The 22,059-nt window shown below is 39.7% G+C and overlaps 1 protein-coding gene across 1 annotated transcript in view; it reads right to left on the bottom strand.

Annotated features, from left to right (window-relative positions):
• Window positions 1-22,059, bottom strand: part of dnmbp (dynamin binding protein) — a gene marked incomplete at its 3' end in the record, with an annotated part of 64,872 nt that overhangs the window by 30,286 nt on the left and 12,527 nt on the right. Inside the window, exons 2-4 of the mRNA XM_073827897.1 lie at window positions 8,221-8,378; window positions 8,013-8,135; window positions 1,733-3,895 (exon numbers count right to left, since the gene is read on the bottom strand). Of these exons, the coding sequence (XP_073683998.1) occupies window positions 1,733-3,895; window positions 8,013-8,135; window positions 8,221-8,365 (2,431 nt within the window). The remainder of the gene's footprint in view (window positions 1-1,732; window positions 3,896-8,012; window positions 8,136-8,220; window positions 8,379-22,059) is intronic.

The following is a 22,059-nucleotide window of genomic DNA, read 5'->3' as shown; positions in this document are numbered from 1 at the left end:
TGTTTCCAAATAAATAATAGCTGCTGTACTGCTTTGTTCTGCTAGAGAGTGTGACAAGCATAAAACAAATAAAAAGTGGCTTATGTGGAAAAACTAGGCTAATTCTCAAGGAAGTCAAAGTATCCACTGACAGTGTCTTACTTGCTGCCCATTTCCTGCTACTACTTATTTGTCTAACAGAGTAGTCCAAAACGGGTAAAAGACGGTATCTGTAATGATTGTAAATAAACAACACGTACACCACTGTTCAAAATTTTGGGACTTGTAATGTTCTTATAAGAAATCTCTTATGCTTATCAAGACTGCATTTATTTGATTAAAAAAAAAAAATCAGTTATACTGTAAAAAGTTATTACAATATAAAATAATGGTTTCTATTTTGTTAACTTTAAAATAGAATTTATTCCTGTGATGCAAAGCTGATTTTTCATCAGCCATTACTCCAGTCTTAAGTGGCACATGATCCTTCAGAAATCATTCTAATATGCAGATTCATTATTAGGATTACAGTTGAGGTCAAAAGTTTACATCCCCTTTCAGAATCTGCAAAATGTTAATTATTTTAGCAAATAAAAAAGGGATCATATAAAATGCATGTTATTATTAGTTTATTTAGTACTGATCTGAATTAGATATTTCACATAAAATATGTTTACATATAGTATATAAAATAATAGTTCTTAACACTGTGTTGCTACCTGAATGATCCACAGCTGTGTTGTTTAGTGATAGTTGTTCATGAGTCCCTTGTTTGTCCTGAACAGTAAAACTGTCTGTGTTCTTCAGAAAAATCCTTCAGGTCCCACAAATTCTTTGGTTTTCCCGCATTTTTTATGTATTTGAACCCTTTCCAACAACTGTATGATTATGAGATCCATCTTATCACACTGAGGACAACTGAGGGACTCATATGCAACTATTACAGAAGGTCTAAACGCTCACTGATGCTCCGGAATGAAAAACTATGCATTAAGAGCTGTGGGTGAAAACTTTTGAACAGAATGGAGATATATTCATTTTTCTTATTTTGTAGCCCCTCAGAAGCTACTTACACGTTTCCCAGAAGACAAAATAAGTCAAATTTACCCTGATCTTCCAATTCAAAAAGTTTTCACCCCCTGGCTCTTAATGCATGTTTTTTCCTCCTGGAGCATCAGTGAGCCTTTGAACCTTATGTAATAGTTGCATATGAGTCCCTCAGTTGTGCTCGGTGTCAAAAGGTGGATCTCAAAATTTTAGTCTTTGCTATCACTTTTAATCAATTTAACGCATCCTTTCTGAACAAAAGTATTAATTTCTTGCAAAAAAAAAGAGAGAGAATAAACATTTACTGACCCCTAACTTTTGAACAGTAGTGTGTATTGTTACAAAAGATTTATATTTTAAATAAATGATAAAAATTCTTTTTAACTTTTTATTCAAAGAATCCTGAAAAAAGGTTCCAAAAAATACTAATCAGCACTGATAATAAATCAGCATATTAGAACGATTTCTATAGGGTCATGTGACACTGAATACTGGAGTAATGATGCTGAAAATTCAGCTTTGATCACAGGAATAAATGAGATTTTAATTTATATAAAAACAGAAAAATGTTATTTTCTGTATTTTTGATCATATAAACGCAGCCTTGATGAGCATAAAAAAGTCTTAAAATAAATATCTTACTGATCCCAACTTTTAAACAGCAGTGTATACATTTGTGTGAGTAAAGAGAGGAATTAAAGACTACCTTGCAGCTGCTGCTGTTCCAGAGTCAGTGTCTCCATGGAGTAGGTGCAGAATTCCAGATTCTCAAGAGCCTGTTGTCTTGAAGTCTCATCCTGCTCCTCTTCCAGCATGGCTTGCAGCTCCTGGGCTGTGTGAGAATACATATCAATGTCTCTTTCCACTTCCTCCAACCTCAAGAGCAACCTGTATTGCTCCTGTTCCCTCTCTCTTTCTCTCTCCATTTCTTTCTCCATCTCCAGAGCATCCTCAGCATCTTCCACCTCTTCAACAGCCTCATCCGGCGTGTTATAGAATGAGTTGGAGGTGGGTGGAGGGGGGCCTGGCATCACAGTGTTGGTGCGTGGGCACGGAGGAGGTGGGCGTGGAGCAGGACGTGCGGGTCTGTAAGGCTGAGGAGCCATGCGTCCATTGGTTTGAGGACAATGCGAGTTTGTAGGTGCAGGTGGCCTAAGGACCCTCGGTCGAGGAGGAGGTGGCCGTAGTGTCTTCCGCCTCTCCAGAGAAGAGGAGGCAGAGCCAGACGGAGAGGAAGTGGGGGGAAACAGACGTTCCATCATAGAGCCACGGATTATGTCATTCTCATTGCTGTAGTCCATAATGGAAAAGTGGCGGGACACTTTATTGCCCCTTCCACCACAAACCTCCTCCCATCGGCTCTCTTCTGTGGCGCCGTTGTCACGGCCTGGCAAGCTCTGTTCGAACTCTATCAGCTGCTGAGAAAGCTTGGCTTCAAGATCCCCAGCAGACACAGCCAAAGACCCAAATGTCTGAGACATTGGTAACCCATTTGAACCCTGTTCCTGAGGCCAAGCCCAGTGGTTGCTGTGACCACCGGATGTTAGGTCTGCATCACTGACGCTTGCATGGCGAGTTAACTTCTTCTGCCTGTTCTTCTCAGCAGAGATTTTACTGCTGAAGGGGTTTCTGCTGTCATGAGATGCATAGTTGCCTCTGTTTCTTGTCCAAGTGGAGTTAGGTGAGGTTCTGGTGGGCGGATTCAAACTTTGCTTCTTTGTGATGGGTGCTGGAGGAGGCTCTCGTAAACTGGTGTGAGAACTGGAGCTGTATTTTCGGTTTCTTAGGGCCTGTATACTCGGCCTAGGGGGCAGCTCGGGTCTGCCCAGATTGGGGCTGCCATCTCTGGTACTTTGGACTTCTTTGTGGGCTGAGCTACTCGCTCTGCAGGGTTGCGTGTGAGGAGGTGGGGGTCTTTCTCGCCTTCTTTCTTGGAACTGAACCTGTGATTGAGTCGTTCCTCTCATTTGGGAAGTTTGATCAGAGTGAATATAGCGCACTTGCTCATCCTTTCTTTCCTCCTCCCGGCGCTCAAAGTAATCCAGGTCCCACACTGTGTGGTCTTCCTGAGAAGCCCAATCTTGTCCATATTCTGGCACTGTGCAAGCTTGCTGAGGTGAGGTATAGTCGGGAGTGTAACACTCTTCTTCTCTCTCAGATAAAGTCTCGGTTTGTGGGACAACCTGCAGGTGGCCTTCCATCTTGACAAACCGATGAGGGAAAACTCCTCTTCTGCCATGTATTTGCCCCTCCAACCAGCCGTCCTCCAATGTGGTGAGGATGCGAATCCTATCACCAACATCAAAGTCTAGCTCACCTGGTTCAAGGGCCCGGAATTCATAAAGCGCAATACCATATACACCTCCCTCTTCCTCCTCCTCTTCTTCTTGTTGAATCTCCATTTCTGGACTTTCCTCATCCCTCTCTTCCTCCTCCCTCCTCTCTTCTTCTTCCATGCCGTAAGCCAGATACTGCTGCAGATTCTGAGCGTCAGGCTCCTCCAGAGGTGTGCGCAGGGGTCCGAGCAGCTCCACAAAGCCCTCAGGGAAAACTCCTGTCCTGCCATCCAGCTCACCCTGGAACCAGCCACTTTCTGGCAGGCCTATAATTGTGATGACATCACCCTCCCGAAAGTCCAGCTCCTCATCCAGCTGGGCGTGAAGGCTCATGAGGGCACGGGCCTGTCCTAGAGCATGTGGCGGAAGCTCAGAGGCCTGGGCGGCCGCACTGCGCTCTGATAGCTGTCTGGATTGTCCAGAAAGCTCCAGCTCTTTAACGCAAGAGACAGGGAAGAGCCCGCGTGAGCCCCATGCATTATGCCCTCTCATCCATACAGCATCCACACTGCTTTCAGCAGCAACTACATCACCTGTAGTGGAAGAGAGAGTAATAGAAGATCAGGATAAGAAGGACTGAAATGTTCTCAACAAAAATACTTGCAATAAGTTACAATAAAAAACAATTTGGTGAAAACATCTTGAATCTTTCAGTAACAACTACTGCAAAACTGTCCTGGCTAACTTCCCAGCATATGAAGTCTTTTCACAATGCGTCATCAAGTGGCTGTATTGCCGGCACTAAATGTAAACAACGCCACTGAACCAAACCAAGCTGAATATTGCTGCTGAAAATGGTTTGGATGTTTTGGGCTGTACTAAGTGGCCACACAGGGAAATACATTTGGAGTGTTATAGACAAAAACATATATAAATGTGACCCTGGATCACAAAACCTTAAGTAGCACAGGTAAATATGTAGCAATAGCCAAAAATACATTGTATGGGTCAAAATTATAGATTTTTCTTTTATGGCAAAAATCATTAGGATATTAAGTAAAGATCATAATCCAAAGATATTTTGTAAAATTCCTACCATAAATATATCAAATAATCTTAATTTTTGATTAGTAATATGCATTGCTAAGAACTTTAAAGGCAATTTTCTCAATATTTTGATTTTTTTGCACTCTCAGATTCCAGATTTTCAAACAGTTGTATCTCGGCAAAATATTGTCATATCCTAACAAATCACCCATCGATGGAAAGCTTATTCAGCTTTTAGATGGTTTATTAATCTCAATTTTGATAAAACACTTATGACTGGTTTTGTGGTCCAGGGTCACAAATTAGTCTGTATCAGGCTAAGAATCTAAATGATCTAAATTATACATATAAAAAAACGGGGGCTCATAGGGCTGCATTATTGTGTCAAAAATCATTATTGTAGATTATTGCTCTCTTTATATTGTAGTAATAATTATTATTATCAAACACAATATAAAAACATTTTTGTTTTGTGTCTGCGTTTTGGACATGTCACATTCTGGCTTCACAGACAAACATGTCGGCCCATGACGTTAGTCTAGCACAAGTTATGCAAAAACACCCATTATAATCATTGAAATTAATCTTTTATTTACATCATATCTGCACTGTGTTGTTTATGATGAGGGAATTTGTGAGCGCTGACTAATTTAAGTGCCTCTGATTGGCCATTTGTAAGTTAAACAAAAACATGTTTGATTGTTTGAAAAGTTTGTTTGAAATGCTCAGCACTGCACAAAACAGCACTTATAATACACGGTTTAATTGTGCAGGGGCATTTTTTGCACTTTACTCTTGAATTTATGGCGTATTTTTGCCACAAGCCCTCATCTGGGCTATTTTAGTTCAGAAGGCAAAATCAAAATAAGTAAATAAATTAATTAACATTTTAAAAAAAGATAATGACTAGACAAACATGATAAATAAAACCAAGTATTTAAAATATGCATATTTTGTCTTACAGCACAACTTGTTTATACTTAAAGAAGTACCTCTATTGCAGTATTTAAAGTAGGGGTGGGCATAGATTAATTTTTTTAATCTAGATTAATCTAGATTAAATCTTGAAATTAATCTAGATTAATCTAGATTAAAATGGCTAATTTAAATTCTGCTGAAGGCATTCAGAATATGTGTGCTACCCAAATAATGACTAAAAGTAAGTCTTTGAGAACGGGTTTCTCAAGCCAGGTGGCGCATTAGACCAGGCGCTCATCTCCTGTTTCCAAAATGCATTACAAACTGCTTGACAATTGCATTTACAACACAATTAACTATACAAACTTGTGTAACCAAGTACTTCTGCGCAAAAGGCTGTACGACGTGCGCGTTCCCGTAAAATACACAGGCGCGCGGGTATGGATAGCCTATCTGCGTGCATAGTCTTCCAATAAACTGCGTTGCTTTTAGAAGCGTCAATTCAGTTGTTGCATATAGTTTAATGTCTTTATTTCGGGATTATCAAAGTAAATTATAACTCAAACTTGAGATTTTACTGGGCCACAGCAGATTTTCACTGGGGCACGTGCCCCAGTAAAAAGGGTCTAGCAACGCACGCACCTGCCCTGAAGCGGCTTCATAGCTGCATCCATGTCTGCGCGTCTCATTTGATGTGGTAATTTCACAGAAGTTGAAGACTTGTTCTCGCCCCCTACATTGCAATTCAACTAGATATACGTCATCCGCGCTAAAATATCAAGGTGAAAGTCATCATATCTTGCGTAGTTTAGACCCAGCTCCCAACCCAACTTTGAGAATAGATTAACGGCGATATTTTTTTTATCGCGCGATATGAGTCTCACGTTAACGCAGCACGTTAACGCCGATAACGGCCCACCACTAATTTAAAGACACATTATCTGAAAACAATTCAACCTTGACAATTCACTGATATTGACACTAGACTAAAAAAAAGAGCAAGATGCAAAATGACGACCATCTGCTTGTGTTCACAGACCAACAATTGGACCCTCTCCTTTGACTGACAATCACAGTGCCCTTCGTCACCTTCCCTCAATAGTCCCTCCAGCTGAATCACACACTTTACTTTTCTCACACCAAAAAAGTGTAAACAACTTTCTCCACATGTGAGAACATGATGACTTCTGTAAAGCTTAAAATAATCATTCAGAAAATCTGTTTGAAAATCTGACTTATTTACATAAGGATTTGGGTGGTTTATGTTTTGCATTAGCTGTATTAGTTTTACTTGTATTAGGTAATACTTATTTGCATAATTAGCATATTACAACCATGCTAAAGCATCTGCTAAATGCATTAATTGTTAATGAAAACATAACTAGCAGGTGAGTAATTGTGTTGACACATACATTCGCGTTTATTTCTTTACGATGTCCATGTAAATAGCATTAGAGCCGTGTGAAGTTCACCTCTGACCTTAAGTCAGTTTGCATGGTGGTAAAGTCACTGGTGTGGTCAGTTTTACTTAGCAAACACGCACACATACACATCAACAGGAGCCAGAATGTCCATTAGGGTCACAAGGGCCAAATTCCACACAGACTCGCTCCGCCTCCCATTGTGTTCAACTCATAAACCAGAATGGCTTATATGATCCCCGCTGACATGATAGGGGAAACTAAATTTGTCCAGTTGTGTTTTTCAAATGAAAATAAAGGAAGTGTGCACAGGACAAATCACAGTTTCCACATTAGATGGGTATTGACTACCAAACATCTAAAGCAAAATATACAGCATAAACACACATCCAAAACATCAAACACAAAGAAATATTTGCTAAAGTAAGCAATGAAAAGATTAAAAAAACATTACATAACAGACAGGAACATATAAGTAATACAGAAATATAATTTTTTGTATTACCTTTTGGGATTATGACTTGGGATGATTTCCTCTACACAACATAAACACACAACTACTGACATCTAGTGGGGAACTAAGATCAGTGCTCAAAATCTGGAAACTCTGAGGATACCTAGGCCATATAGAACAAAATAGACCATAAACTAAATGCATCAGCAATAAAGATAAATGATGACTCAGAGCTTCCATTTTTGATTAACATTTTTGCTAGCTAAAACAAAATATAGTAATTAAATCTCTAAATCCACTTATAAAGTGTGTTTCATTGTGGTGATCTACGATCTAGGGCTCTATGGTCTACTCTACAAAATTAAATATACCTCTCATATATGACATTATGTCACTCTGTGCAAGCAGGATTTATGCTGAAGGAAAGAGAAAATGGCAGTACAAAGGGGTTTAACTCAGTCAGCGACCTGAAGTTTTAATGCTAAGTGGTCAGATATGTATCTGATATGTATCATAATTTCTAAATCACCCTCATGTTGGCTGAACCTGCATGTATTTATTGCTTTTGTGGAACACAAACATCTTGAAACCATACAATAACTTTTTGAGAGGCAAAGAATTTACTGCTTTATTTATAGTGTTTTTTCCACAGTCAAAAATGTGCAATGTTTCATTATGGTCTTTAAAGTGTTTCAGGAAAAAAGAAAGTTACTTCGAGTTTGGAACAACGTGAGGGTGAGTAAAGGATCCTTTTAAAGTGCATTAAGCATCAGTATAATTTATAGTTTTTAACATTCTCCTTTCGTAGTGATACATCACACACATTCCTTTACCATCCATGTTTAATATCTAAGAGTATGATTTATGTACCTTTTTTTAGTGGTAAGTTTCCAGCCTCTGCAGAGTTAAAATCATTGATGCACACATACAGATTCTCTCCTGTCTTGGTGCTTGGGATTGTAACAGCTTCCACAAAAGTGGTGGGAAACTGGCCTAAGGGCAGAAAGAATGAAAATGCATCAACACCAATATCACATACAGAACACTTACGTGTACTGTGAATCCTCTCATTATGTACCTGTGACTCCATCTTTAATTCCGAGCAGCCAAAATTCATCAACAACGCTGAGCACTTCGATGACATCTCCAGTGAACAGAGGGAGTTCTTCAGAGACGCTGGGGAGGAACTCAAACACGGCACGCACCACCGATCCAGCCTCCATGTTCACTCATCACCTGTGCATCAGAAGCAAAAGAGAGATGGATTAAAAGTGACACCTATACAACAATCTATACATTTTCATTATAGTTGTGTCAGTGGGATGCCTTTTCCTGTTAAAGATCTGCACTCATTAAACATTGTGAAGTGATGAGCTCAAAACCCTGATGACGTTAGAACAGCTGTTTGGAAAACAATAATCTGCATTTATTACTTTCCAGGGAATACCCACACAATCTATTTATTTTTGCAGTTAATGTTTTTGTTCGTTTCTACAGTTGTGGCCAAAAGTTTTGAGAATTACATAAATATTGGAAATTGGAAAAGTTGCTGCTTAAGTTTTTATAATAGCAATTTGCATATACTCCAGAATGTTATGAAGAGTGATCAGATGAATTGCATAGTCCTTCTTTGCCATGAAAATTAACTTAATCCTGAAAAAAAACTTTCCACTGCATTTCATTGCTGTCATTAAAGGTGAGAATGTTGACGAGCACAAGGCTGGAGATCATTATGTCAGGCTGATTGGGTTAGAATGGCAGACTTGACATGTTAAAAGGAGGGTGATGCTTGAAATCATTGTTCTTCCATTGTTAACCATGGTGACCTGCAAAGAAACGCGTGCAGTCATCATTGCGTTGCAAAAAAGGCAAGGCTTCACAGGCAAGGATATTGTGGCTACTAAGATTGCACCTAAATCAACAATTTATAGGATCATCAAGAACTTCAAGGAAAGAGGTTCAGTTCTTGTTAAGAAGGCTTCAGGGCGTCCAACAAAGTCCAGCAATCCCCTAAAGAGGATTCAGCTACGGGATCGGAGTGCCACCAGTGCAGAGCTTGCTCAGGAATGGCAGCAGGCAGGTGTGAGCGCATCTGCACGCACAGTGAGGCCAAGACTTTTGGAAGATGGCCTGGTGTCAAGAAGGGCAGCAAAGAAGCCACTTCTCTCCAAAACAAACATCCGGGACAGATTGATCTTCTGCAAAAAGTATGGTGAACGGACTGCTGAGGACTGGAGCAAAGTCATATTCTCCAATGAAGCCTCTTTCCGATTGTTTGGGGCATCTGGAAAAAGGCTTGTCCGGAGAAGAAAAGGTGAGCGCTACCATCAGTCCTGTGTCATGCCAACAGTAAAGCATCCTGAGACCATTCATGTGTCGGGTTGCTTCTCATCCAAGGGAGTGGGCTCACTCACACTTTTGCCCAAAAACACAGCCATGAATAAAGAATGGTACCAAAACACCCTCCAACAGCAACTTCTTCCAACAATCCAACAACAGTTTGGTGAAGAACAATGCATTTTCCAGCACGATGGAGCACCGTGCCATAAGGAAAAAGTGATAACTAAGTGGCTCGAGGACCAAAACATTGAAATTTTTCATCCATGGCCTGGAAACTCTCCAGATCTTAATCCCATTGAGAACTTGTGGTCAATCCTCAAGAGGCGGGTGGACAAACAAAAACCCACTAATTCTGACAAACTCCAAGAAGTGATTATGAAAGAATGGGTTGCTAATAGTCAGGATTTGGCCCAGAAGTTGATTGAGAGCATGCCCAGTCGAATTGCAGAGGTCCTGAAAAAGAAGGGCCAACACTGCAAATACTCTTTGCATAAATGTCATGTAAATGTCGATAAAAGCCTTTGAAACGTATGAAGTGCTTGTAATTATATTTCAGTACATCACAGAAACAACTGAAACAAAGATCTAAAAGCAGTTTAGCAGCAAACTTTGTGAAAACTAATATTTGTGTCATTCTCAAAACTTTTGGCCACGACTGTAGTTGAACAAGTTGTTCAGATTTTTTGCACTGGCCCTGAAAAAAAAGGGTAATTTATTTGCTATTTTAGCAAGATATACTACCAGTCATATGTTTTTGAACAGTACATTTTTTTATGTTTTATTAAAGACATTTCTTCTGCTTACCAAGCCTGCATTTATTTGATCTAAAGTACAGCAAAAACAGTAAAAAAAAAATGTTTACTATATTTAAAATCATATTTATTCCTGTGATTTCAAAGCTGAATTTTTAGCATCATTACTCCAGTCACATGATCCTTCAGAAATCATTCTGCTATTCTGATTTGCTGCTCAAAAACATTAACTATTATTATCATTATGGTGAAAACAGCTGAGTAAAATTGTTTCAGGTCATTATAATTAAATATCAATATAATTAATCAATTTTGATCAATTTAAAGCATCCTTGCTAAATAAAAGTATTAATTTCTATCATTTCTTTCCCAAAAACAAAACAAAAAATATATACTGACTCCAAGACTTTTGAATAGTAGTATAGTGTGCAATGCTACAAAACCTTTTTATTTCACATACATTTCTATTTTTCAAAGAATCCTGCATATTAGAATGATTTCTCAAGGATCATGTGACACTGAAGACTTGAGTAATGATGCTGAAAAATTTGCTTTGATCACAGGAATAAATTACATTTAAAAAATATATAATTAAATAGAAAACAGTTATTTTAAATAGTAAAATATTTCAAAACGTTACTGTTTTTGCTGTGCTTTGGATCAAATAAATGCAGGCTTCGTGAGGAGAAAATGAGCAAAATAAATAAAATAAAAACATTTTGACTGGTAGTGTTTTTTTTTATTTTATTAAGTATCAGATGCAAAATCTATATTTTATATAAGGTTGCAAAAAGGTGGATAATTTCATTAAATATCATTCATTTGGAAACATTACATTTTCTCAAAATTTCCAGGATTTTTTGGAGTTTCTGGAAACTTACCGGAAATGTTCCACCCCTTTGCAACCCATAATTTTATGTAACTTTAAGATTAGTTTATGAATAAATATGAGTCACACATGCATTTTTCTCACTGTTAACATGTCTGGCTAAATAAATGTGTAAATAAACTTAAACCGTAAACAAACGAGGTGATTCCAATTTCTCTTGGATGACATTTCTTCAACAAGCTCAAATGTGTTTATACACTCACTAAAACACATTAGGTCATGCACATGAGAGCAATAATGGGGTGGAGCCCTTGAGCGGGAGACTATGCAGTCCAAAGTTAATAGACGATGATGAGTCATAAAGTTCAGCATGCAAGTACACAAGCGCTAGTGACTCTGAAGCAATGTGAATTCATACAAAAATATTTATAGGAAAGCACGTTCCTGCCAGAATTGGAAGCTAGATCACAGTCTTCCTTCATGACAAACAAATGGAGATTGATCCAGCACACTAATCAAGCCAATTCCAACTGAATAGAGGATTAAGTACCACTCTGTCAGTGTGAATACGAGAGACAGAGGAATATAAAGAGAGGAAACGAGAGCTGAAACACACATGTTTCAGAAGCTCAAAGAGCTCTCTGTCTGCTGTGTGTGTGAGAGGGAGTGTGTCTCTCTCTCGGGACCTCTCAAGTGTCAGGGTGAGAGGTAACAGGTGACCCAACTAAAAGGTGACAGGGTCACAGCAGGACTTGTGTAGTAGCCAGGTGAAAGTGTGTGTCTAAAAGTGACATTTTGTCCTTGTGTTGCACAGTGTTTGAGACAGGCTTGTGTGAAAAAAGATGGAGAAGGCAAAATACAAAACACTACAGCCTTAAAGAAGCTCAAAATGTAGTACAAAAGCCTAGTGTTAACCCACACCACTGCTCTTCCCCTGTGGCAGAGAGAGCATTCATGATGTTTTGAGTCAAAGACGTGGTTATAAATCCACTCATGTACATCTGCAAAGAATTTGGGGGTTGAAAAAAGAAAAAAACAAAACAACAAAAAAAAAACATTTTAGTCAGGCAACAAGACAGACACCTTTTTCTCCTGCACTCTGTTAGGCCCACAGTAATGTGCCAATGGCTATGCATTTCTATATAGATTTTTATTCCTAATTTATAAATAAATAATATATACACTACCAGTCAAAAGTTTTTGAACAGTAAGAAGTTTAATGTTTTTCTTAAAGAAGTCTCTTTTGCTCACCAACCCTACATTGTTTTGAGCCAAAGTGCAGCAAAAACAGTAAAATTTATAAATATTTTAAATAACTGTTTTCTTTTTGAAAATATTTGAAAAATCTATATTTTAAAATGTAATTTATTCCTGTGATTTCAAAGCTGAATTTTAGCATCATTACTCCAGTCACATGATCCTTCAGAAATCATTCTAATATTCTGATTTGCTCAAAAAACAATTATTATTATTATTATTATGTTGAAAACAGCTGAGCAGATTTTTTTCGGGTTTCTTTGTTGAATAGACAGTTCAGAACAGAACAGCATTTAACTGACATAGACTTTTGTAACATTATAAATGTCTTTATCATCAATTTTGATCAATTTAAAGCATCCTTGTAAATAAAAATAATAATTTCTATAATTTATTTGCCCCCAAAAAATTATACTGACTCCAAGCTTTTGAATAGTATAGTGTATAAGCTTTATATTTTAGATAAATGATGAACTTTGGATCTTTCTATTCATCAAAGAATCCTGAAAATGTACTGAACTGTTTTAAATATTGATAATGATAATAAAAACTGTTTATGGAACAGCAAAATCAGCATATTAGGATGATTTCTGGATCGTGTGACACTGAAGACTGGAGTAATGGTGCTGAAAATTTTGCTTTATCACAGGAATATATATATAACAAATATATATAACAAAAATAAAATTAAAAACATGCTTAAATGTTTTTAAAACATCCTCATCAAGACTGCATTTATTTGATCAAAAATACAGTAAAAACAGTACAATTTTTAAATATTATTACAATTTTAAATAAATGTTTCAAGAAGTGTTTAATGTAATTAATGTTATTTCTCTCGTCTTTAGTGTCACAAGATCCTTCAGAAATATGTTGATAATATGCTGATTTTGCACTCAATAAATATTAAACTTCTTAACCATGTTGATCTAGATGAGCTGCTTAATATTTTGTGGAAACTGTATAAAAGGTGTTTTTAGGATACTTTGATGAATAGAAAGTATAAAAGAACAAAATGTATTTATAATAGAACATTATATTGTAACTTAAACAATAAACAATACTGGTTATCCTTTTTTTACATCTCCAAATTAAAGTGTTGAATTAAATTAGTTATTAAAGAGATGCTTGGCTCTCATTAAAAGTTCATTAAAAGATCATTGGGCATAATGTTATGGTGCTTCGGAAGGAAGTCTAAAACCTTACAAGATGCCTTCATACTAAAAATGCTGCCTATTAAGAAACTGATGGACTGGGAAGAGAGGCAGCTGCTTTTCATTTTGGACACAGCTAGTGTGTGTCAGTTACATAAAGAATGCACTGACGTAACTCAAGAATATGAGGGAGTATCAAAGCTTTACGTCTCATGAGAAAGGGTGAACCTTTAATAAAACCTTAACGTCATTGAAGGTATTTAAATAACCATTATAATCAGCATTATAATACATCCATAAATTGTTTCTCTAAAAAATTCAGAGTATTTGTTGCTTTCACAAGTGGAAATAAATGAAACCAGAACACTAATTGGGTAAAATGATTTCAGGCATTTTGGATTCATCCCTATGTCCTGATCAACACCCTCTAAAACAATGGAAAATTAGAGATGTGTTGGCTCAGAAATGGATTCTAGTCGCTGGCACACTCTCTGCGCACCACTTCAATAGGCTGCTGTCAATGAAGGAAGAACCAACATGAACATGTTCAGACACGAGGGCAAAGCCACACAACCGAGTGACTGTGTGTTTAAGAGTGGATGAGTAATAGTATGTCTCTCAGGATCTTTTGAGAGAAAAAAAGAGATCCCAGTGCAAGATTCCAATGAGAGCTGGATATTTCCAGCTGACAAATCAGTTCAGTTCATGTGAGTCATCATGTCTGAACATCAGGCAGAGAACTGGCATGTCCTTACAGTGTACCTGCAGCTATTAAAAAAAGAGTTAACAATCCACAGAGATTATTGCAAGATTTTATATGAAACAGCAGTTTCACATATCCAATAAGTATCTAAGAACATAATGAAAATGTTCAAAAGCAAGCTATTTTTAGTTTATGTTAAATTTTTAATCATTTTAATTACTAGCAAATATACTGTTGAAGTCAAAAGCTTACATACACCTTGCAGAATCTGCAAAAAGGTAATTATTTTACTTAAATAAGAGGGATCATTCAAAATGCATGTTTTTTTTTTTATTTAATACTGAAGTGAATACAATATTTCACATAAAAGTTGTTTGCACAAAAGAAAGTTAAATTTATAAAATGACTGATTCCTAATACTGTGTTGTTACCTGAATGATCCACAGCTGTTTTTGTTGTTTTTAGTTTAGTGATAGTTGTTCATGAGTCCCTTGTTTGTCCTGAACAGTTCAACTGCCTGCTGTTCTTCAGAAAAATCCTTTAGGTCCCACACATTCTTTTGTTTTTCAGCATTTTTGTGTATTTGAGCCCTTTCCAACAATGACTGTATGATTTTGAGATCCAAATTTTTACACTGAGGACAACTGAGGGACTGAGAGATGCAACTATTACATTATGAGGTTCAAATGCTCACTGATGCTTCAGAGGGAAACACAATGCAGTAAGGGGTGTAAACTTTTGAACGGAATGAACATTTTTCTTATTTTGCCTAAATATCATAATTTTTTCATTTAGTACTGCCCTTCAAAAGTTTCAGATGATACTTACATGTTTCCCAGAAGATAAAATAAGCTAAATTTACCCTGATCTTCAAATTCCAAAAGTTTTCAACCCCGCTTCTTAATGCATCTTTTCTTCTGAAGCATCAGTGAGTGTTTGAACCTTCTCTTGTGGACTACAGTCGTGGCCAAAAGTTTTGAGAATGACACAAATATTAGTTTTCACAAAGTTTGCTGCTCAACTGCTTTTAGATCTTTGTTTCAGTTGTTTCTGTGATGTACTGAAATATAATTACAAGCACTTCATACGTTTCAAAGGCTTTTATCGACAATTACATGACATTTATGCAGAGTCAGTATTTGCAGTGTTGGCCCTTCTTTTTCAGGACCTCTGCAATTCGACTGGGCATGCTCTCAATCAACTTGTGGGCCAAATCCTGACTGATAGGAACCCATTCTTTCATAATCACTTCTTGGAGTTTGTCAAAATTAGTGGGTTTTTGTTTGTCCACCCGCCTCTTGAGGATTGACCACAAGTTCTCAATGGGATTAAGATCTGGGGAGTTTCCAGGCCGTGGACCCAAAATGTCAACGTTTTGGTCCCCGAGCCACTTAGTTATCTCTTTTGCCTAATGGCACGGTGCTCCATCGTGCTGGAAAATGCATTGTTCTTCACCAAACTGTTGTTGGATTGTTGGAAGAAGTTGCTGTTGGAGGGTGTTTTGGTACCATTCTTTATTCATGGCTGTGTTTTTGGGCAAAATTGTGAGTGAGCCCACTCCCTTGGATGAGAAGCAACTCCACACATGAATGGTCTCAGGATGCTTTACTGTTGGCATGGCATGACACAGGACTGATGGTAGCGCTCAACTTTTCTTCTCCAGACGAGCCTTTATCCAGATGCCCCAAACAATCGGAAAGAGGCTTCATCGGAGAATATGACTTTGCCCCAGTCCTCAGCAGTCCATTCGCCATACTTTTTGCAGAAGATCAAAATGTCCCTGATGTTTTTTTTTGGAGAGAAGTGGCTTCTTTGCTGTCCTTCTTGACACCAGGCCATCTTCCAAAAGTCTTGGCCTCACTGTGCGTGCAGATGCGCTCACACCTGCCTGCTGCCATTCCTGAGCAAGCTCTGCACTGGTGGCACTCTGATCCCGCAGCTGAATCCTCTTTAGGAGACGATCCTGGTGCTTGGACTTTCTTGGACGCCCTGAAGCCTTCTTAACAATGCAGTGGCAAGTTTTTTTCGGGATTAAGTTCATTTTCATGGCAAAGAAGGACTATGCAATTCATCTGATCACTCTTCATAACATTCTGGAGTATATGCAAATTGCTATTATAAAAACTTAAGCAGCAACTTTTCCAATTTCCAATATTTATGTAATTCTCAAAACTTTTGGCCACGACTGTATATGTAAACTTATTTTATGTGAAATATCATATTTAGGTTAGTACTAAACAAAAAATAACATGCATTTTGTATGATCCCTCTTATTTTGTTAAAATTAACATTTTGCAGATTCTGCAAGGTGTATGTAAACTTTTGACTTTAACTTTATAATAAACTATTGTCTTACAAAATATATATAAATTACATTTTATAATTTATAATTTTACGATAATTTCAGAATTATAATAAAATTGTGTGTGTATATATAGCCTTAGTTACAGTATATTACGCAAAAATAGTTTCTAGAGGCTTTCTAAATTCAGCAGTATTGTTGCTTCTTGTTTTCTTCCAGATTGTCTGACTCAGTTCCTCTGACACAGATGAGTGGGAATGTGGTAATAGATGCAGATGTTGCCTTTTATTCAACACATTTAGCAAATACAAAAGTTATTCCGTTCATAACTTTCATAACTAACAGGCAATCCAGAATGCTCCAAAAACTAACACAACTAACTTCTTCAACATTCTTTGCAGTGCTTAGTGATAGATCAGGCAGGTTGAAGCAGAACTTCATACTTATGCCATCCCACCCATATTTAGGAATTCATGCAGAAACAGGACCCACAATCGAAAGTCACGATCAAGTGTATCTAAAGCTCGAATTGCAAATAACGCATACAGAGCAATTATGCTTACAGACTATTTAAAAGGATAGTTTACCCAAAAATGAAAATTCCACCATGTCATTCCAAACCCGAAACATTTGTTTATCTTCAGAACACAAATAATATATTTTTGATGAAATCCGAGAGCTTTCCGACCCTGCATAGACAGCAATGCAACTGACATTCATTCAAAGCACAGAAAGTCATTACTTTTGTTTTCTTTGTGTACAAAGAGTATTCTCATAGCTTTATAGCATTAAGGTTGAAACACTGATGTCACATGGACTATTTCAACAATGTCCTTACTACTTTTCTGGGCCTTGAATATTTCAGTTACATTGCTGTCTATGCAGCATCAGAAAGCTCTTGGATTACAGATGCATCTGTAGTGGTTTAAACAATGCTTGGACATTTTTCCTGTGATCAGAAGTCATGACTGAAGGACACTCTCCATCATGTGCCACTGTCACACAGAGCATTCAGTATTACAGAAACAAGCAGACATATGGTCCTGCTGAGAGGTGAGGAGGTCACTATAAGCCAGATTAGTACTCTAGTAAAGATCACTTGTTGACCAGGCAGGAGATGGAAAGATGGCTTCTTCTGGCACACACCTCAAACACAAGTCTATAACAACAAAAACAAAGGCTTGCACTGGATTACAAAAGAAACAACAAGTCTGCTCATCAACATTTTAATAGGCCTTAAACTTCAATACTTGAATTCATTTGTTGTCCAACAATTCCAAAAAAAATCTGTTCAACAGAATTCAGCTGAATCCAATAATGCTTACTCAATCATTGCATGTTTCTCTTGGCTACAGGCTGAACACTTAAATGCATTCCGTTCCAAAGCACAACTAATATTTAAGAAGTCAAACAAAAATCTACTCCTATGGCAACCAGTTTTTCTCTACCAGATTTTTTTCACAAATAAATGGCCAATATTAAAATCCAATACAATTTTGTCTTATATATTTATTTAAACATTAAAAATTGTTTTAAATTGTGTTCATTTTGAGAAAAGTGTTGTTATTATTATAATTTTTTAAGTCAGCAAAGTTAATCTAAATGTAAAATGTGACCCTGGACCAAAAAACCCAGTCTTAAGTCACGGGTATATTTGTAGCATTAGCCAAAAATATATTGTATGGGTCAATATTATAATCTTTTATGCCAAAAATCATTAGGATTTTAAGCCAAGATCATGTTCCATGAAGATATTTTAAAAGATTCCTACCATAAATATATCAAAACTTAATTTTTGATTAGTAATATGCATTGCTAAGATCTTCATTTGGACAACTTTAAAGGCGATTTTTTCAACATTCAGATTTTTTGCACCCTCAGATTCCAGATATTTAAGTATTTTTAGTTGTATCTTGGCCAAATGTTGTCCTATCCTAACAAACCATACATCAATGGAAAGCTTTGCTTATTCAGCTTTCAGGTGATATATAAATCTTAATTTAAAAAAAATGTACCCTTATGACTGGTTTTGTGGTCCAGGGTCACAAATGGGAAAAAAACAATGCTGACCGATTTGATAAAACAAACAAAACCTCTACTTCCTACATCAATCCATCCAGTCAATCTCCCTAATAATAGCTCATTCTAATTCTGAAACCATGAATAATATGAAATCATGGCCTGCTGATTCAGTGCTGAAATAGTTTTGATGACACAAAAGTCATCGCTAGGAAATGTTCATCTGAATTTTAAGGTCATCGAGAACATGAAACAGAAATGATGAGCAAATCTCAAGCTAATAAATAAAGATGAATGAACAAAGCAAACTAGTGAAAGAAAAAGAGGGTCTCTGTATTTGTGTGTGAATGAGACACTTGGCACTGGAGTGACAGTGGTGGTATAACGACAGACAGCTTTGTAAACACTCACTCTGCAGTCTTTCAAAGGGGTCACACAGTCTCTCTCACACACACGCAAACAGCTGGCATCAAGACAAAGAAGCAACTGTGCGTCAGACGAAAGATTCAGTATTGAGGATTAATGTGACGTAATATAGCAGTTGTTTATCTGTGTTTGTTTAGGTCACGTGTATATGTGCTAGTGAGACCACCTACACACACTAGATCACACCTATTATAATACAATGTATTTCTCTCCGTTGCTCATCTCTTAGTAAACAGACTTTGGTATAAATCCTTGGCAGAAAACCTCTTTTTCTCCTAGCCAGCTGTGACCACAACAAGACATCACAGCGAAGTCTCACTGTTTTAAAATCCAGCTCTAAATTTTACTTTCATGCTAAGATTTTTAGGGTCCTTTAGACCAAAACTAGATATTTAATGTGAAAAACATATGTACAATGACTATTCCAATAAATGCTTTTGGCTCCATGAGTAATTGCTTGCAATGTCCCTCATGTATTTTGCTTTGAATAAAGACAGCTAAATAAATCAATGCAAATCGTTAGAAAAAATGTTGGATGCGACTTTATTTTTTCTATCGGAAGTGATAGAGGACAGACGTTGAAAAATAGGAGGCCTTGATGACATCAGCTGAAAAATTTTGATTTAAGATTAAAATAAATTCTAAGAAATAAATTCTAAGAAATTGCAAGATATAAATTTACAATTGTGACTTTTCTCAGATTTTCAGGTTTATGTCTTGCAATTCTGACTTCATAACACACATGTCACAAGGAGGAGTCAGAGACGTGCGGATCCATTTGCAAGGCTTTATAGAATAGTCAACAAGCAGGAGTAAACGCCAGGAAACAGGAACAACGTAGGTAATCCGGGAAACAGTTCAATAATCAAGCAGTGGTCGCAAATGGCAGGCAGCAGGAATCAATAACGGGGTACACAGTCCAGAGTCATACACAGGCAATCCAATCCAGAGAAACACGCTTAGAATAATGACCATGGGAACAATTAGACTTCGCAAGGTGGCTGTGTGTGAGAGTGGCTTAAATGCAGTCAGTAAATGTGAAACAGGTGTTTGCAGCAATCAGATCAGTGGGAAATGAGGAACAGATGTGTGCAGTGATTGGTGCAGTGGCTTATGGGGATTGTAGTCCATGAAGTGTGGTGCAAGAGTTCATGATGACAGGGAAGACCAGATACGTTACATAGCCCCTCCGCAAGGAGCGGCTTCCAGACGCTCTAACCACCTTAACCATCTTGAGGGTGGTGGAGCGGAGGCGGAACAGGGGGAGGGATGGAGGGCCAGGTCCATGTAGTGGTACTGGAACCACGAAATGAGGCGGAGCCGACGGAGGGAGAAGCCATGGAGGAGGAAGGGTTGGCTCCTGCATGGGGCCGACCGACGGAGGTAGAGCCGGTGGAGCCCGAGGCGGAACCGGAGAGTCGATGGTCCTGGGCGACACAGAGGATCCGGAGGGCCAAGGCGGAACCCAAGGCTCTGGCGACCCCGGCGGAGATGGAGGTCCGGAGGTACGCAGCGGAGCCGGAGTGACAGAGGATCGAGGCTGTGCCCACGGGAGGGAGGAGGTCCACAGAGCCGGCAGGACGGAGTGACGAGGCGCAGCCGGAGGAGTAGAGTCCAGAGGCGAAGGTGGGGTGACGACTGACCGGGGCGGAGCCGGAGAGACGATGGAGCCCGGAGGAGCTGTTGGGCCGACGGCCGACAACGGAGACGAGGGAGCACAGAGCCGGGGTGGAGCCGCAGGGTCGGAGGACCGAGGTGGAGTCCAGGACTCTGAGACTGGAGGTGATGGTGAGGGGTCCTTCAGTCTGGACACCGATGGCGACTGGCAGTCCCACGGCAAGTCCTCTGCCACGAAGGTGGGATGGGGGTGAGTAGAGGGACTGTCAGGAGACAGAGGTGGCAGGACTGGAGCAGCAGGGAGGGTGGGTGGGAACAGTCCATGCTTGAGCTCCGTGACCAGAAACGGGCAGACAGGAATCTCAGGACGACTGGATGTAACCAGCGGAGTCTCTGGAAAGCTGGGCGGAACCAGCGGAGGCTCTGGAATGCAGGGCTGAACCAGCGGATTGTCTGGAAGGTTGGGCGGAACCAGCGGAGTCTCTGGAAGGCGGGGCTGAACCAGCGGAGTCTCTGGAAGGCTGGGCGGAACCAGCGGGGTCTCTGGAAGGCAGGGCTGAATCAGCGGAGTGTCTGGAAGGCTGGGCGGAACCAGCGGAGTCTCTGGAAGGCAGGGCTGAACCAGCGGAGTCTCTGGAAGGCTGGGCGGAACCAGCGGAGTCTCTGGAAGGCAGGGCTGAACCAGCGGAGTCTCTGGAAGGCTGGGCTGAACCAGCGGAGTCTCTGGAAGGCTGGGCAGAACCAGCGGAGTCTCTGGAAGGCTGGGCGGAACCAGCGGAGTCTCTGGAAGGCTGGGCGGAACCAGCGGAGTCTCTGGAAGGCTTGGCAGAACCAGCGGAGTCTCTGGAAGACTGGGCGGAACCAGCGGAGTCTCTGGAAGGCAGGGCTGAACCAGCGGAGTGTCTGGAAGGCTGGGCGGAACCAGCGGAGTGTCTGGAAGGCAGGGCTGAACCAGCGGAGTGGAGCGGAGCTCTTGTGAAGCGGGCTCTGGACGACGCTCTTGTGAAGCGGGCTCTGGACGACGCTCTTGAGGAGCGGGCTCTGGAGAACTGGACGACCCCAGCGGAGATTCAGGAGGGCTGGGCGTCTCCAGCGGAGACTCTGGAAGAGCAGGCTCTGAGCGAGCGGTCACTGGAGGGCGCTCTGGCGGCGCAGTCACTGGAGGACGCTCTGGCGGCGCAGTCACTGGAGGGCGCTCTGGCGGCGCAGTCACTGGAGGGCGCTCTGGCGGCGCAGTCACTGGAGGGCGCTCTGGCGGCGCAGTCACTGGAGGGCGCTCTGGCGGCGCAGTCACTGGAGGGCGCTCTGGCGGCGCAGTCACTGGAGGGCTGGTTGGGAGACCAGCTGCTCGAACCGACAGCAGCGGTGGGTCCTCCACGCTAGAAATTAGCCTTTGCCACCCCGTGGTAAAGTGTGGCTGCTGTGGTTCTGGGCTAGCAGACCTCTTGTGCTGTGGCTCTTCTAGAACTCTCACAGTAAGCGGAGAGCCGCATAACACCAACGCATAATTCATAAAGT

Source organism: Garra rufa, chromosome 22 (genome assembly GCF_049309525.1).
Source record: "Garra rufa chromosome 22, GarRuf1.0, whole genome shotgun sequence".
Lineage (NCBI taxonomy): Eukaryota > Metazoa > Chordata > Actinopteri > Cypriniformes > Cyprinidae > Garra > Garra rufa.
This window is presented reverse-complemented; position numbering and strand designations above follow the sequence as displayed.